The following is a 17,122-nucleotide window of genomic DNA, read 5'->3' as shown; positions in this document are numbered from 1 at the left end:
TCAAACAGATAGGTCATTTTCTTCATGAACTTTTTAACATCTTTTATAGTTTTTCCTTCACAGTACTGTACTATATGTATTTTGTATCATATATAAAATTATATGTATAACTCAAACTAATATATACAATGCAGCTAAGTTGAGTCTGTCAAAGAGAAAATTAAAGTCATATCCTATTAAGTAATTGCACCAATTTGTCTTAGTTGCTACTGTATGATGTGATTGTTAATCACATGTAAGGTAGTTATGAGTCTCTCAAATATTATAACAATCTTTTGTGTGTCTGAGTATCCCACTTTCTTTGCATAAGTCTAGAGTTCTAAAGCCTCCATGGTATCTCAATGATTATTACATTTTTTATTAATTGCTGATGATCTAAAAACCAATAAAACACCAAAATAAATAATTTGAAACAATATATTCTGCATAAAAATTAGTACAGTACAACTTCAAAAATCCGGCATCCACATAACCAGATTTTCAAAAATTCTGGTTTTTGAAGGTTATGCATATAGCCAAAGTATTCAGGGGTAATTTGTTATCAGATAATACATAGCTCTGATTAATATATGCTCCACAGAACAATGGTTGCCAACATTACGCCAAACCCACAATGCTAAATTGGTTCTTTGTGTAATGTACTTGTGTAAGGAATAATAGTCGCAGGTTTGAATACCACTTCTGGTATGCCTATTATGATTTTCAAATATTTTCTGAATATAAATACAAGAGCATGCTATTTGAAGATAATCTTTGCAAACCATTAACTTATTTGATTAACAAATCTAATTATCATAGTTACAAGCAATTTAGAAGTGCTAAACTTCTGTTGGTGTATATTGTTATAATTCTAGCATATATTGGTGTATATTGTTATAATTCTAGACAGAACTAATGGAAATGTTTGGTGAAACTCACACAGCTATGCTCAACATTTCCAAGGTTTTTGATCATGTTTGGATAAATGTCTTCTACTAAACAAGCTTCCATTTATGGTTTCCCTTCTGCTTTTTGAATTCGATAGCCAATTTTCTCTCCAACCACTCACTGTGGGTGATGGAAGATGGCACTCTTTCTTCTAACTTCAGAGCTAACTGAAGTTTTTTCCAACTCTTTTCCTCTTGTATATTAATGAACTTCTTCCACTGACTGGAAATCCTACTCATAGTCTTACTGATGACAACACAATACATTCCAATCTTCCAGTTTGAGAAACCTTGCTTTGCATAAACAGCTGCAACTTTACAAATGTCTATTACCTGGAGATTAACAAATGTTAATCTCCAGGTAATAGAATTACCCCATTGAAGAATTACCTGGAGATTAACAAATGTTAATCTCCAGGTAATTCTTCAATGGGGCAAAGAAAACTTGGTTAACTTCTATTCTTCTAAAATTTGGTCCTGTATTGTTTCTTAGAAAGAAGAGTCTGCTGCTCCCATGCTCATTTGCAATAACACTATTTTCTAGACGAGAAAATATATCTTTCTTGGGATTACCTTGTCTTTAATCTTTCTTTGCATAAGCATATTACAAACATTGCTTTCCTCCACAACAAAAAAATCCATTCCAAACAGGGTACCTCAACAAGTCATAATCCATTCACTGCCAACTCCAAACTGACAGACCTAATTTTTCATTTTCCTCATTTATCCCCTCTACTTTTGTTCTCTGGAACAACTTGCCTTCACATGTATTTCCTAAAAATTATAATCTAAATAAAAAAAGTCCAATAGTCAACCTGTATGAGCTTTCTTAGCTTTCAATCCATACTGAAGTACTACAGGTTCTTATACCTTTCATGTCTGGTGCTATCACAAGGTAGGAAAAAAAATTAAATGGATCAGTAAATGATTAACTGTAATTTCATCAGTCTTATAGCAGTTAAAAGGATGCAGAGAAAGCATTTCAAAAGAGTCCAAAAAATTAGTTGAGCTATGAATCTGCTGAAGTAAATATCCCACAATTAAAAGTACAAAATTTTCAAGGTGAAGTTGCATGAACGTGCTTACAAAAAGCAAGTGCTTAAACTGACAATTAGACTATTATGCATGAACAGGCTTCTTCCTTTAATATTGAGTCAGTTGTTCTGTAATACTTTAAAAGTACATCAAAAAATTCTCATGGGTTTTCTTGGCATGCTGACCCTTTTTGATGAGGTAACATTAAATAAAGTTAACTGCTTATTTGGGGTTGAGGAAGGAGAAACCTTAGAAGTCTAGCAACACTTCCAGATGGCAGATGGCTCTCATTACTGAATGCAACACCAATACTTTGCTTAATAAAAGCCTGAAGTGGCCAAAAAAAAAACAATGCTTAGTATTCCAAGCAAAGCTCTAGTCTCTCTCTTTTTCCTTCATCATGCTTTGTTGTATGAATCATGGTTTTAAGATTATGATGTCATTGTGGCAAAAATCACCATTAACTGGTTCTGAGATTTGTTGTAGACATTCTTATAGTGACAGTTAAGGTTGTCACTTGGGAGTCTAAAACACTGATGGATCTGATATTCATGTCCCACTTGTGAGTCAAATGATCAAGTTTAGTCAACGACTGCAACCTCCAGTCATTCTGCTTGCACCTTCGTGTTGATGGGGCTGTTAATAACCAGATATATACTGCCATAAGTAAGATATAAAAATCAGTGTTAGAATAACTGAATGATTATTCATTGATTATTTCAATAACCAAAATAATCAATTATTGAAAACAGAATATTTTAAAACTGCCTGGCCATATATAATGAAAATTTATCTAAAATCTGTAATTAGTTATGGATTATTTCCATTATGCCCATCCATCTTAAAAATATTATTTTTAAGAAAGATGGGCATAATGGAAATAATTATACTCATGTGTGAACCAATGTAAGCAGGGGTCAAGGGGTGACTAATACTCTGCCCACCTCTAGAGTAATGGCTGAGCCTCGGTGACACTACAAGGTGGAACTACAAAACGATGCATGGATGCAAGAGTTAACAGATATTATTAAGCATTACATGTGCACTTAATTTGGATCCTTTTAAATCCACTGTAAATAAGGTCTAAAAATTATAGATGGGCATAACTGAATTATTAATCACTGATTATTTCAATAATAAAAATAATAAATTATTGAAAACAACACACATTAAAAATACCTGGCCTGTATGTATGTATACTGTCTATATATATATACACACACACACACACATATTGAAAATTTATCAAAAATCCATAACTTATGGAAATGCCATAATCGATTATTTCCATCATGCTCATCACTACTAAAAACAATATGCTGAAGGTGTGAACCAATGTGAGGAGGGATCAAGAGGAGTGACAACACTATGTGAGTAATGGTTGAGCCTCCGTGACACTATAATGTGGAAATACAAAACAACGTATGGATATAAAAGTCCATCAGATATTATTAAATAATACACATGTGCTTAATCTGGATCCTTTTTTGGTAGTTATTTATTTCAGAACATTAACCCTGAGCTGCACATGGATTTGACCCTGACAATATTTCAGAAATTTGTGCTTCATCAACAACATCCATGGCTGAAATTCCTAATAACTGTTTTTGAAAGTGTTCTTTGAATTCTCCCCTGAAAATTCCAGAAATATCTGTTAATTATCAAACAATTAGGAAAAATTCACAATTAAGTTAAATCTAATTACATGTACTGTTGATTGGCATCTGTCATGCACATTGACAGCAAGCTTGCTTTACTGCCACATGCTTTCCTCCAACTGGTAATGCTCTCTCTGACTTTGTGACATTGATACATCTGAAATAAAACTAGTAATGTGCATGTTTCACATTTAATACAGTGAATGCACCTGCTACTGGGAGACTGGTGTCCAATTGCAGCATCTGTTGAAGTGTGCAATTTTTAAATTTCATTCACTTGCTGACAGCTTGAAGGAAGTTTTAATTTCAAAAATTAATTAAAAATATACATTTTTAATACAGAACATGGATTTTTCACAGTTGTGTGATTTAAAAGATCAAAAATAAAGGTGGCATAAAAAAATTAACAATTTTTAATTATTTTTTGCTGATTTTTCAAATTTTCATCAGCACAGAAGAATTTCAAATTTTTGCATGCCTAACTCAGGGTTATTATCAATATTCAAAGTCAGTTAATGTGTTCATACTTTTCCTTTCATTATATTCATTTGCATGTATATTTTATTTGTATAAATGACTTAATAAATATTCAGGGCTGGGAAAATTTACAGACTTTTTTTTTTTTTTTTTTCCCTATGAAAACCCCAAACGCAAAAGATATTAAAACCTATAGTACTTAGGGTTGTGCATGGGTTGGATGTTGAGAAGATGAAAGAAGATATTTGTTGACATTAGACTTGAACTTCTGTAGACAGTAATTTTCAGGAAATACATATGAAGGAAGGTTGTTCCAGAAAACAGCAGGCGAATGAATAAAAGAGGAAGATGAAAAGTTGGTTCTGTGAGTTTGAACATGGGGAGTAAATGGATGTTGCAGGAATGTGTTGGAACTGTTTTGAAAGAGAGAGAGTGGGAATTATAGAATCCAATTCAGAAGGACAGTGCCCATGAAAGTATCTGTAGGAAAGGCATGCAGCAGAAACAGTACGTCTATGAGACTGTGAGTGGAGAGACTGTTAGAGATGAGTCATTAATTAACCTAACTGCCATCTTCTGAATGGAATCCAGAAGCCTGAGAGTGGTTTTAGGGGCACCACCCCAGATGTGGGAACAATATTCCATGGTAGGGCAGATTTGTGATTTGTACAGAGTGAACTACTGTTTGGAAGAAAAGTAATGCCAAGAGCAAAAGAGAAAACCAAGTTTTTTAGATGCAGAGAAAGCAATATTTGTAATGTGATTGTGCCAAGAGAGATTAGAAGTCAGGGTAATTCACAAAAGAGATACATCATCTTGCTTAGCAATCTGAGTGTCGCCAAAGAAAGATTCTTCTTCTCCTATGGAATACTGTTCTGTAGGAGCAGATCCTTTTTATGAGATATAAGACAGAACTGAGTTTTAAAAGAATTGAAATCAACTAAGTTGTCTTTGACCCACTGGAAAACTGCCTGGAGATCGGCATTTAAGCAATTGGTAGCAGATATTTCAGATTGAAGCTGATTGAGCAGGGCAAGGTTTCCAAACTGGAAAGTGGAATACAATGTGCTATCATCAGCAAAACTATGGATAAGATTTGCATTCAATGGAAGAAGGTCATAATATACAAGAGGAAAAAAGTGGGGGAAAGAACAGAACCTTGGGGGACACCAGCATTAGTGGAGAAGTTAGAAGACAGAGAGCCATCTACCATCACCCTCAGTGAGCGATCAGAGAGAAAACTCAATAACCAATTACAAAAAACAGTTGGCAAACCATAAGATGGAAGCTTGTTTAGAAGACCTTTATGTCAAACATGATCAAAAACCTTTGAGATGCCAAGAGCAACTGCTTGTGTTTCACCAAACTTTTCCATTGAATTTGTCCATAAATGGGTAACATAAGCCAGAATATCAGCAGTGGATCGACACTGGTGGAATCCATACTGTCGATCATTGATCAGACAGAAGGTTTCTAGAGAGTTTAAGAGTTGGCAGTTAATTGATTTCTCCATTACTTTAGAAAAAGTAGAGGTAATTGCAATGGGATGATAATTGGATGGGAGGGATTTGTCATCCTTTTTAGGAACTGGCTGGATATGAGCAAATTTACAATCAAAAGGAAAAACACCTTTCGAATAAGAAAGTGAAAAAAGGCGGCAATAGGAGTACGTTCAGGAGTGCAGATTTTGAGAACAAGTGGAGAAATACCATGAGTACCTGGAGCTTTCTTAGCATCAAGATTCATCAAAATCCTTCCGACATCCTTTTGACGGAAGACCACGAGGCATTGAATGGGGTGTGCTGAGAATAGTGGAAGGTGTTTTACCAAGATCATTAATACAAGTTGAAAGAAAAATGGAATGCTAGCAGGTCAGCTTTATCCTTGGCTGAAATGACAATAGAACCATCTGGTTTTGACAGAGGTGGGAGCAGAGATGGGCAAAAGTTGCAGCCAATAGCTTTAGCAAGAGACCAGAATGCTCGGCTACCATTAGGGCAAGTAGCAAGTTTTCTACTCTTAGCCTGTTCAAAATTAGTTTGGAGAGATTAATAACTGCTTTACAATTGTTGCAAGCTCTGGTGTAGGCAGAAAATGAAACTGAATAATTGGAAACAAGCCAATTACGATATGCAACATTTTTCTCTTGAACAGCCTCAGCACATTTATTGGAAAACCAAGGTTTAAATAAAGGATGAAATTTTAAGGTGGAATGTGGAATAAAGGATTCCATTCCTACAAGAATAATTTCACTGACACGATCTAAGCAAATGTTGACATCAGAAATTTTGTAATCCGATCAAGGAAAAGAAGAAAACAAATTTTGCAGGTCATCCCATTTTGCATCCTTGTAATGCCAAACAACACAAGGTTGGGAATAGCCATGAGATAATGGCTCCATTGGAGAATGGACAATCACCAAGTTGAGATCTGAGGAGCCTAAAGGAACACTCATTTCGACTGTGCGCTTAGAAGGGTTGTTTGTGAGAAAAAGATCAAGCATGTTGGCTGTATGGTTAGGATTGTCCAGTATTCTGGTAGATAAATGAACAATCTGTGCGAGGTCATTACTAATTGCAAAAGCATCAGCATCTTGTCCAGTTGGGTCTGTGTGAGTAGAAGCTGAAGTTGTGAACATTAAAATCACCAAGAAAAATTACCTCACTGTTTGGAAAGTTGGACTAGAGAAAGTCAAGTTGCATAGAGAGGAAATTAAAGAGTTCCAAATGATTAGTGGAGTTGGGATGATGGTAGAGGCAACAGATGAATTTGACAGAATGAGCTAGAGAGATTTTAAGCCAGAGAAGATCAAAGAGAGGAGATTCCAATTACCAAGTCTCTGACAGGGAATATCAGAATGGACATATACACAAGTACCACCTTGAGGCAAAAGGAATCATACAGCGAATAATTTGGGCAACTGAGATGAGCAGTGGTTGAATCAACCAATAACTGAGATTCTATCAGAAAAAGTACATGGGGTTTGGCAGACTGTAAGTGAAAATGGACATCATTGAGACCACATATATTTGTGAAATGAACTAGGAAGTTTTTATGAGGTTTAGATCTTTTCACAGATAAGTTTGCTCTGTTAGTTTGACAATTCATGGTGTATTCAATATTAAGAAAAAGTAGGGGGGGGGGGGCATGCTGTATGAAGTAATGAAATTTTTGCATATGGCATACACATGGTAAGAATATACCCAGATCCTTGACATAAGGTGGCCTCAACAATATCCCTCCCAGCATACACACTACTCGGTCTGCTTCCATTCACTATCTGGCAGAGTAGAGACAACAAGATTATACACTAGCTGATCCGAAAGTCTCCTAGAGAGTTATCAATAGGTTCGGTCCAGTGTACTAACTAGCGGCCAGCCTGCAAACACCGTTTTAGAGCTGTACCCTTGAAATGTAAGGAAGTTTGGATTTCACCATGGTGTTCATCATAACCTCAAAAAGCATCAATCATACTGCACGGTGGAAGAGATGGGGTAGGGTTGACCAGAACTTAGCTCTGGAGACTAAACATGGATTCCACCACTTCAAGCCTCCAATAAGCAAAGTGGTAGTATTGCCTGGTAACACAGAGGGGCAGCATTCCTCCATGTGGTGTGGGTGCCACACTTCGACCCTTGCTTACATTGGTTCACACCAGGGTGGTCACCCACAGTGTGCTTGCACATGAGGGTTACACCCAGGATTACTAACAGTCGCACCATCGTGAAAGTGCAAAACATATAAATTAATGAAAATGCACCATGTCTTGATGTGTTTGTCGCATGGTACATTTGCACTAATTTATATGTCTGTATAAATTACATAAATTTATACGAGAATTATAATCTGTTAAAAGATTAATAAAGAAGATTTGAATATTCACCTTTCTTTTAGTATGAAGAATGAACTCAACTGTGCAAGAATACTGGATGCAAATACAGCTAATACTTCAAATCTTTCATATCTGTTAGAAAAAAATAAATTTTAAAATAGTAGTTAAGATTTCTATATTTCTATATATACATTTCTATATATAAGAAATAGTGAAAAATAAATTTCAGAATGCCAAAAACAACATAACAGAATCACAAAGCAACAAGACTAATTTGGCTTTGCAATTTCTATTTATTAAAGTTTCGAACACTGGGAAACACGACACTAAGGATTTCTTATGACAAACAACTAAATAAGGAAATTAAAATAAAACTTTAATAAATAATACATATAGATAAAAATAAAGTACCATAAAAGGATTAAAATAAAAATTAAGAATTTAAACTTGATAAAATCAGTTGACAAAAGTGCTAATAATACAAAAAAAAAAAAAAAAAAAAAAAGGAGTAGCCTTCAAGTTGAGAACCTCTTTTTCAATTTCAAAGTGAACATTATGCAGAAACTTAAATTGCAGAAAGGTAATTCGATGTATGGTTGCCATAAGACAGGTATAGCCAAGCATGATAGTGCTAATATATATATTCACCAATCAATTGATGAATGTATATATTTTTCACATTAACTGGTCATGTGATATAATCACCAAGCATTAGTTGGTAGTTGTTGGTTGGTTGGTTATTTGGTTTTTAGGAGCATTAGCAACTAAGGCCATATTGCTCCGGGAATATGCAGTGGTCATTCCCTGACCTTTCCGCATCCTCCGTATTTGGTGGTGACGGGCTCGAACCCTGGTCTAATCAAGAAGCGTGTGCTACGCACTGCTGCTCCTTCTCACCTGGCTACGGAGGCACCCTAGTTGGTAGTGAATGTGATTAGCACCCATTTGGCTAACTCAGAATGTTCACAGTTGCCACCCAGCTGCCTAGTTTTCTGCTACCATAGAGTCTCACTTATTTTAACAAGTAATGATTTACTTATTAAAACAAATGAGACTGAGGAACAGGGGAGAAAATATTTACGCTTAAGAATAGAAGATGAATAAGAATACTTGTTTGTTTTGTCAATTTAGAAAACCATTTAATATATTGACAATACTGAAAAAAGTTGTGGAGATAAAAAAAAAAAAAAAAAAGAATTGACTGTACAGATAGAAGATTGTTAGAAGAATTACAGATGCAGTCCAAATGTTGTTTTGAGAATGTGCATTGGTAATACTAGGAACACAGAAATAGGGAGAATGGTGAGACAAATACGTTGTCTCACCCCAACATTCACAACATACAGGGTGTTTCAATTGAAAGGGGAATGGGGGGGTCTACCATGCTTATTTTTAGAGTTAGGCATTTATCATCAAAACTGTTTTTGTCACATTTGGATTTAACAAAAACATTAAACTTAGATTTAACCAAACTAAAAGCAACGTATCTCCACCTACAAAATTTTCAATCTGTGTTCATATGTAAATGTTTGACGCAGTATTTTCCTTTCATATTTTCTATACATAAACATATTTTCCTTTCAAACATGATCAAATGCTGTTTCAAAGTCCAGCTCTAGTTGCAGTGACCTGCAATAAAACATGCATTGATTTGAGAAGTGCAGTGTTCAATTTGTTTTTTTATGGCAACTAATTAGTTATATATTTTCTGGTGAATTGTGAATGGGTAAGATTAATAACATTATTTATGTATTGAAGCATATCAAAAAATGGAAAACTTATTTTACAGCCATGGATAAGATTTCACCATGATATTATTTTGATAAAACAAAAGATAGGAATGCAGGTGTATGCAGGGAGTGCTCAAAAACAATAAAAGCAGTTCAATACGAGCAGACTGCATATCCATCGACAAATGAGCCACAAGATAAATTTATTAAAAAGAGGAAATGAAGAAGACAGTGACAACTTATCTATGCCAAATCGGCCAGTGAAGAGCAAGCCATTCGGCAGAGAATTCACTTCTTGTGCAAAAATTACAATTTTTTAAAAAAAAAACAGTATGATCAGTAAAACAGTAAAAAACAAAATGATCCATTTCCTGCTATTGTGTCTAGGCTGGCTGCTTGTAATGGCATACCCTTCAACAAAATTTTCATGTCTTATGATTTAGAGAAATTACTGATGCTGAAAGGCTACAAAAATATTCCAAATTCACCAAAGACAGTGAGAAGAAACATTGTGAAATACGGCGAGAAAATCAGAAAAAAAAATTAGAAAAGATTTCAAAGCACATAAGCTGTCAAGAAATTAGGTGCCAACTCAGAGTTCTAATAGGCATCTATGAGATGCTTGAGGTGTAGGGTAAATTCCTTCAAAGAAATTAATATGAGGGGCCCATTAAGCTCTCAGTGGTCCAACTCAATGACAGAGCTCACTCCTGTGCATCATGCAACACAGAGGCAATCTCCAAGGCAGAATGCACTTGTCCCAAAGGAACTAGTAATTGTTGGTGACTCTATTGTCAGAGAGATGGGGAATATACTATGCAAGAAGGACAGGTAGAACAGTACCAAGGTCAGGGGCAAAAGTTGATGACGTAGAGCAGATATCATCTTTTAAGGGCACAAAAGGTGATATTGTTGTACACATTGGAAATAATGACATTAAGAGTAAGAGATCTGCAGATTTACTCAACAAGTACAGGTCAATGTTAAAAATAAAGTCGCCAGTTAGGGTTGAATGTGAAAGTGTCTGCAATTCTGCCCAGACATGATAGCAAGGAGTATATGATGAGAGCATTTCCAATCTATTCGGCCCTGGAGAGATTGTGCAAGGCTCAAGGGGGATAGAATTTTTCTCAGCCTGGTCTGTGCTCGTTAACAAGAGAGACTGCTTCTACAGGGATGGGATAAACTTAAATAGAAAGGGTGAAAGAATATTTGCTGATGTTATCGAGGCAGAGTTAGGTGGATTGGAATACTGCTAGCTTGCGGGGGGGGGATACATGGACTAATGGATTAACAGTGGCCGCTGGCAGAGGCAAAAGTGATTCTTGCACTGCTTCTATTAGAATGAGCAGCAGCCTGGAAAGCAAGGTAATGGAGATTTCCAGGACTGCTGGGAGTCACAGTGGAATAAGAAAAATACATGGGCTGTGTATTTTTGGTAACTAAGAGTAGGTAATGTTATGGTAACTAAGAGTAGGAACAGGTGCATGTATACTTGCATGTACACCAGTGCTAGGAGTATAGTTAATAAATTTGATGAGCTTGAAATGCTAGTCAAGACATCAAAGGCAGATATTGTTCGGATATCAGAGACATGGTGTCACACAGATATAAGCAGTGCAAAATTAGAATTTGGGGAGTACAATGTGTACAGAAAGGATAGACAGGAAGGGAGGAGGTTTCTTAACTAACAAAAGGTGTTAGTTAAGAAACACATAAAATCTCAGGAAATGCATCCAATTGATGTTGGTGGACAATGCAATGTTGAGTCTGTTTGGTGTGACATAAGCACTAGGAAAGGAAAAATGAGAGTAGGTGTGTGTGTGTTACAGGCCTAATGAATCTGATGAGTAAAATGAGCAATTGTGCAGAGAAATAGAGTGGGCCAGTAAATCAGAATGTCTTATAGTGGGGGATTTTAACTTTCCAGATATTGACTGCAACTTGTGGATTGGTCACTCGCACACTAGCAAGACTTTTGTGGATTTATTGGATGACTGTTTTCTACAGCAACATGTTCGAGAGGCAACCAGGGGGAGTAATACTCTTAATCTGATTATCATCAGTGATTATTCTTGCATTAAGAATTTGCAGATAAAGGAACCACTGGGTGACAGTGATCACAATGTACTGATGTGGGAATTACTTAAAGATTTAACTACCATCAAGGCGAAAGGGAAGGCTTTTGCTTTCCCTTTAGCCAGACAGTTTTTAAATTCTCAGACAGTTTTTAAATTCTGTACAGTGGGATCAACTGATAATGTTACCAACATTGAATTCTAAATAGGAAGCTACTAGGCTTTTCATTCCAACTAAGAAACACTGTTCAAGGTTTAGGCCTAAATGGATGTCAAATGAATTAATGAGGCTCATGTTGTTTGTTTGTTTGTTCGTTATTTGGTTTTTAGGAGCATTAGCAACTAAGGCCATATTGCTCCGGGGATATGCGGTGGTCATTCCCTGACCTTTCCGCATCCTCCGTGTTTGGTGGGCACGGGCTCGAACCCCGGTCTAATCAAGACTCGTTTGTTACGCACTGCTGCTGCTCCTGTAACACCTGGCTACGGGGCGCCTATGAGGCTCATGGCAGAGAAGAAAAATGTATGGTATGCATATAAAGTATCAGGTGACACAGAAGCCTATGGCAGATATAAACTAGTCTGTAATCAAGTCACAAAGGAGGTTAGGCAGGCAAAGGTAGATTATGAGAAATCCTTGGTAAAGGATGCAAAGAAAAACAGCAAACAGTTCTTTACTTATGTAAACTCTAGAAGGAAAGGGATGAATCAGATTGGACCACTTAACACAGATGGGTTGACTATTGATGATCATGCTAAGATAGCTGATAAACAGAATGAGTATTTTGCATCTACATTCACATATGAGGAGTTATTCAATGAAGGGAGTGCCAGAAGTTCATCAAACTCTAATGGGGAGCTAAGTAATTTTGTAATAACCGAGAGCAAAGTGGAGGAGAAATTGTTGAAGTTAAACATAAGGAAGGCAATTGGGGTGGATGGGATCTATCCAGTTATATTTAAGGAGGCAGGAAAGGAAGAAAGCAAACCCATAGCCATAATTATGAGAGCTTCCTTGGACTCAGGGGAGGTCCCCATGGACTGGAGGTGTGAACACGTATCACCAATTCAGAAAGAGGGTTCAAAAGGTGACACAAGTAACTATAGACCTGTTAGTTTAACTTGTGTTCCGGGGAATATAATGGAATCACTGGTTAAAGAAGCATTGCAGGATCATCTAGACAAGACTGCAGTAACAGTTAAGACACAGCATGGGTTTGTTAAAGGAAGGTCTTGTCTGACCAATTTGAGTGGATACTATGAATGTGGTCACAAAGGAACTGAATGCCAAAAATAATTTTGATATCATATACTTGAATTTCAGGAAAGCTTTTGATACTGTTGCACATGGAAAACTGCTGTACAAATTGGAAAGGTAGGGCATTAAGGGTAAGTTGCTACAATGGGTAAAGGGATGGTTGAATGGGAGACGATTGAGAGTGGCAATGGACACTGCTATTCGTGTCCATTGATTGATTATTAGTGGAGTTCCCCAGGGTTCGGTTTTGGGCACATTTTCATTTTTTGTATATTTATCAATGATATTGATGAAGGTATATTAGGTTTAATGTCCAAGTTTGCAGATGATACAAAGGTTGGCATGGCTTTTAACAACAGTAAAGACAGTATGCTACTCCAACTGGATCTAGATATGTTGGGAAAATGGTAAGTGGCAAGTGAAGTTTAACATTGACAAATGCAAAGTACTGCATCTAGGTAGCAATAACTGAAGAGAAACATACCAGCTTTGTGGTACTACACTTTGGGAAGTGGAAAGTGAAAAAGACCTGGGGGTAATTGAGAAGTCAAATATGAAGTTTGCTGAGCAGTGCAGATGGGCTGCCAGGGCAGGTCACGGAGTCTTGTCAATGATATATAGGAATTTTGCTAGCAGGGACAGGAGGTGATTATTCTGTTATACAAGGCAATGGTCAGGCCACACCTAGAGTACTGTGTACAGGACTGGAGGCCTCATTTTAGGAAGGATGTAGAATTGCTAGAATGAGTACAACAAGACTGGTGAGGGGAAGAAAGGGGTGCTCTTACCAAGAAAAGGCTTAAGTTCTGCAAATTGCAGTGCCTGGAGAGTAGGCAACTGCGAGGTGATCTTGAATGGGTAGAGCAAGCTGAATGCCGATGGGATTTTTCCTCTTGCTCAGATTAAGGTCCTGAGAGGTCACAGTTTCAAACTGAGGAAAAACAGTTGTAAAATAGATGTGCAGAAATTTGCCTTTAGCCGGTAGTTGATTGGTGGAACAGGCTTCCATCTTTTGTTGTGGAATTTGATAGCCTAAATAAATTGAAAGCTGAGCTGGACAGGCATTTGAAACGAATGGCGGGGTGAAATGGGAAGTTTTTTTGGCTAATGCTGCATAAGCTTGCTTTCTTGCATCATATGCCAATGCTAATGCTAAAAAGGCATTTAGCCTTACATTCAATGATTGGACAACCATAAAAATCAACACTATGTGAATATCAAAATTCGTGCAGATGACAAGTTTTCGAATTTTGGCTTAAAATGTACATCTGAATCTCTGTCAGCGAAAAAATGCATTTCTCTGCTGAAAGTAATAAATCGAGGCATTCAGCATTTATTTCTATGACCACTGATGGTGCATCAATTATGCAAAAGGTAGCCAGAGGCATTCAAATAAATCATCAATTATGCTTGGTATATGACATTCATTCAATTGGCTGTCATAAAAATACTTTACCCAATAATAAAAATACTTCACCTGATAATAAAAACAATTTACATGATAATGAGGAGGAAGGGGAAACTGAAGAAACATCAAAAGTAAGAGAAGAAGAGAATGAATTACGTTGAAGGATTTAGTTTGGATGGTTGCAGCGAAATGGATTCTACTAATTTGGAAACTATAGACATAAAATACAGAGAATTGGAAACCCTTATTTGGGAATCCAAAAGGTGGTAAAGTTATTTTGTAGATATCCAATAAAAAAGATAGTGTTCTGCAGAAATATATTAAAGAAGAGTTTTGGCAAAGAACATGGTTTAATATTAGATCTTCTTATGTGATGGAACGGTATGCTGGCAATGTTGGAGCACTTCTCTGAACTGTAATATTGTGTACGAAAAAGTCTAATTGGCTTAAAATCGGACATTATATTTAGTGTAAACAATTTTGAACTAATGACAGCCGATCTCTAACATAATATTGGCATTATAGCCAATTAAAATGGCAGTGGTGGTGTTATATTGTGAAAACATAAACAGATATAATGCTAAAATTCATGCCAGACCATCTAACCCAGAAAAATACAGATCTAATCAATTAGCTTAAAGAAGAGCTTGTATATAGACTAAAAGAAAGGCAAACAGCATACCTGACATTTTAGCTTATTTATTTGACTGAAAGGCTTAAGCACAGAGGAAAATTATAGTATTTTTTTGAAAACCAATAAATCTGCTATTATGAAAACAGTCACAGAAATCTTCGGGCATCCCAGCTCTGGTACCAGTCCCAGTACAGTCAGTCCTCGTATAGCACGACAGTTGTGTTCCTAGAAACTCTCGTGCAATGCAAAATCGTGCAATATAAACAACAGGCCCCTATGGGAAAAATAGGGTTAGGTGCCAACCACCCAAGATTGAACACACATTTGTAGCCAAAACATTACCAAACACAATAAATTACCGTAATACAATACGTAAGTATTTTATTACGACTATTACATAATAAAATATTGCTAATGCTTTTGCTTCTATCATAAGCAAACTTGTTTTTTATTTGATTTTCTATTCAAACAGATAACAGCCATTCCATCTCTTCCAATTCTTTGTGTCTTATTCTAATGGATTTTAATTACACTTTGAGTTGTTCCTGCTATGAAAGTTGTTATTTTCTCTGCATTTTTTGTAATTCTCGGCGTTGCCTCATTTAGGCCTGTAGCACGTGAAATATCACATGGTCTTTCATTTCACTCAAAGTGTTTCACAATTTCATATTTTTTCTCTATCAACAGAGGCGGACTGGCCATAAGCTTTACCGGAGAAACCCCGGTGGGCCGGAGGCCAGTGTGATTTTGGCCATAAACGCTAGTATGAGGCCACTACAAATTTTCCCGGGTAAGAATTTTTGACCCAGTCTGCCTCTGTTTATCGATATTGCTTTTCTTTTTCTCTCTGAATCTGTAGCGTCTTCACCAGGACACTTCCTTTTCACACCTTTTAAGTATTTTACTCATTTTTAGGGAATATAGCACAATTACAAGATGAGGAGGCATGCTTGATACACATAAACAAAGCTGCACGCATGTGTAGCAACTGAATAAACAACAACGTAAAGGCAGAGATAAATTATTAACACCTCACATTTTACTAAAGCGCATTTCTGGGGGTTACTACCATAAAACAATAAAAACAATTTCCAGTTGCGTTTCTGCTAGTGGAATCTGTTACAAACTGGTAGTAAACTCGATCTAATGGCATTTGCGATAATACCGATAGCTGGAATTGTATGGGTTTTTACTTTGTTATGGTGAAATGTGTTTCCCCTTCACTGATATAAATATAAATACATTTTCAGAATCTTCTCTTCATTCTTATTGTGTTGTTCTGAGGGCTGATGACCCTCCTATGTGTGAGTCTTGTGGCACAGTTTTATCCATGAGACACATTTTAATTGATTGTCCAGATTTTAGCAATATCCGTTTTACCGCTTTTAATCATCTGACTGAGCCGTATACACTCCGTCAGATTTTATCCGACAATGACAATGTGTCTGCTATTTTTAGCTTTTTGAAATCAATAAAGGTTTTTAATCGTATTTAAAATTTATATGTTATTGTTATTTCTTTTATTGATTTATCTTTTTTATATATTTGTTATTATATATGTGGACATGGTGGCCTAATTAATTAGGTCACTGAGATATTAAATTTTTATATATTACCTGGTCTTGGCGCATTATAGCCTTAGTTGCTAATGCACCAATAAAATCCAAATCAAATCAAACCTATTGTGTTGCATTCAGTTGGGGTGATTCCGCATTCGACTCCCATTTCTTGACAACATAAAGGTGAATCGTGCATAAGCAAATTTGGTTCATGTTATATACGAATTTGTGTAGTGTAACCCCGTGTTATACGAGGACTGACTGTATTAGATTACCAGAAAAAATGCCAATATGCCAAAAGTAACTCCTTGTATGTAAACATTGGATTTATCGATGATGGAAAAAAAATTAGTTGGCACTACAGAAAAATTTGAACAGGTACTTGAGACTCAAACCAGACAAGATCTGAAAGAGGTTGATGTTACATCATACAAAAAGAAATGGCATTTTTTCAAGAAGGAATCAGAAGAAAATTTTTAACAATGGCCTTTGAAAGTTTGAAATCGGATTATCCGACATTGTGGATT

The 17,122-nt window shown here is 36.2% G+C and overlaps 1 protein-coding gene across 2 annotated transcripts in view; it reads right to left on the bottom strand.

Annotated features, from left to right (window-relative positions):
• The window catches only part of LOC150088625 (zinc transporter 6-like), a 222,268-nt gene that overhangs the window by 121,651 nt on the left and 83,495 nt on the right, over nucleotides 1-17,122 (bottom strand). For both annotated transcript variants that reach the window (XM_090370825.1, XM_090370826.1), the window contains exon 7: nucleotides 7,980-8,060. In XM_090370825.1, the coding sequence (XP_090226951.1) occupies nucleotides 7,980-8,060 (81 nt within the window). The remainder of the gene's footprint in view (nucleotides 1-7,979; nucleotides 8,061-17,122) is intronic.

This window comes from Mastigoproctus giganteus, chromosome 3 (genome assembly GCF_048544385.1).
Source record: "Mastigoproctus giganteus isolate SK-2022 chromosome 3, ASM4854438v1, whole genome shotgun sequence".
Classification (NCBI taxonomy): Eukaryota; Metazoa; Arthropoda; class Arachnida; order Uropygi; family Thelyphonidae; genus Mastigoproctus; species Mastigoproctus giganteus.
Note: the sequence above shows the minus strand (reverse complement) of the source record. Positions and strands in the feature narration are given on the sequence as shown.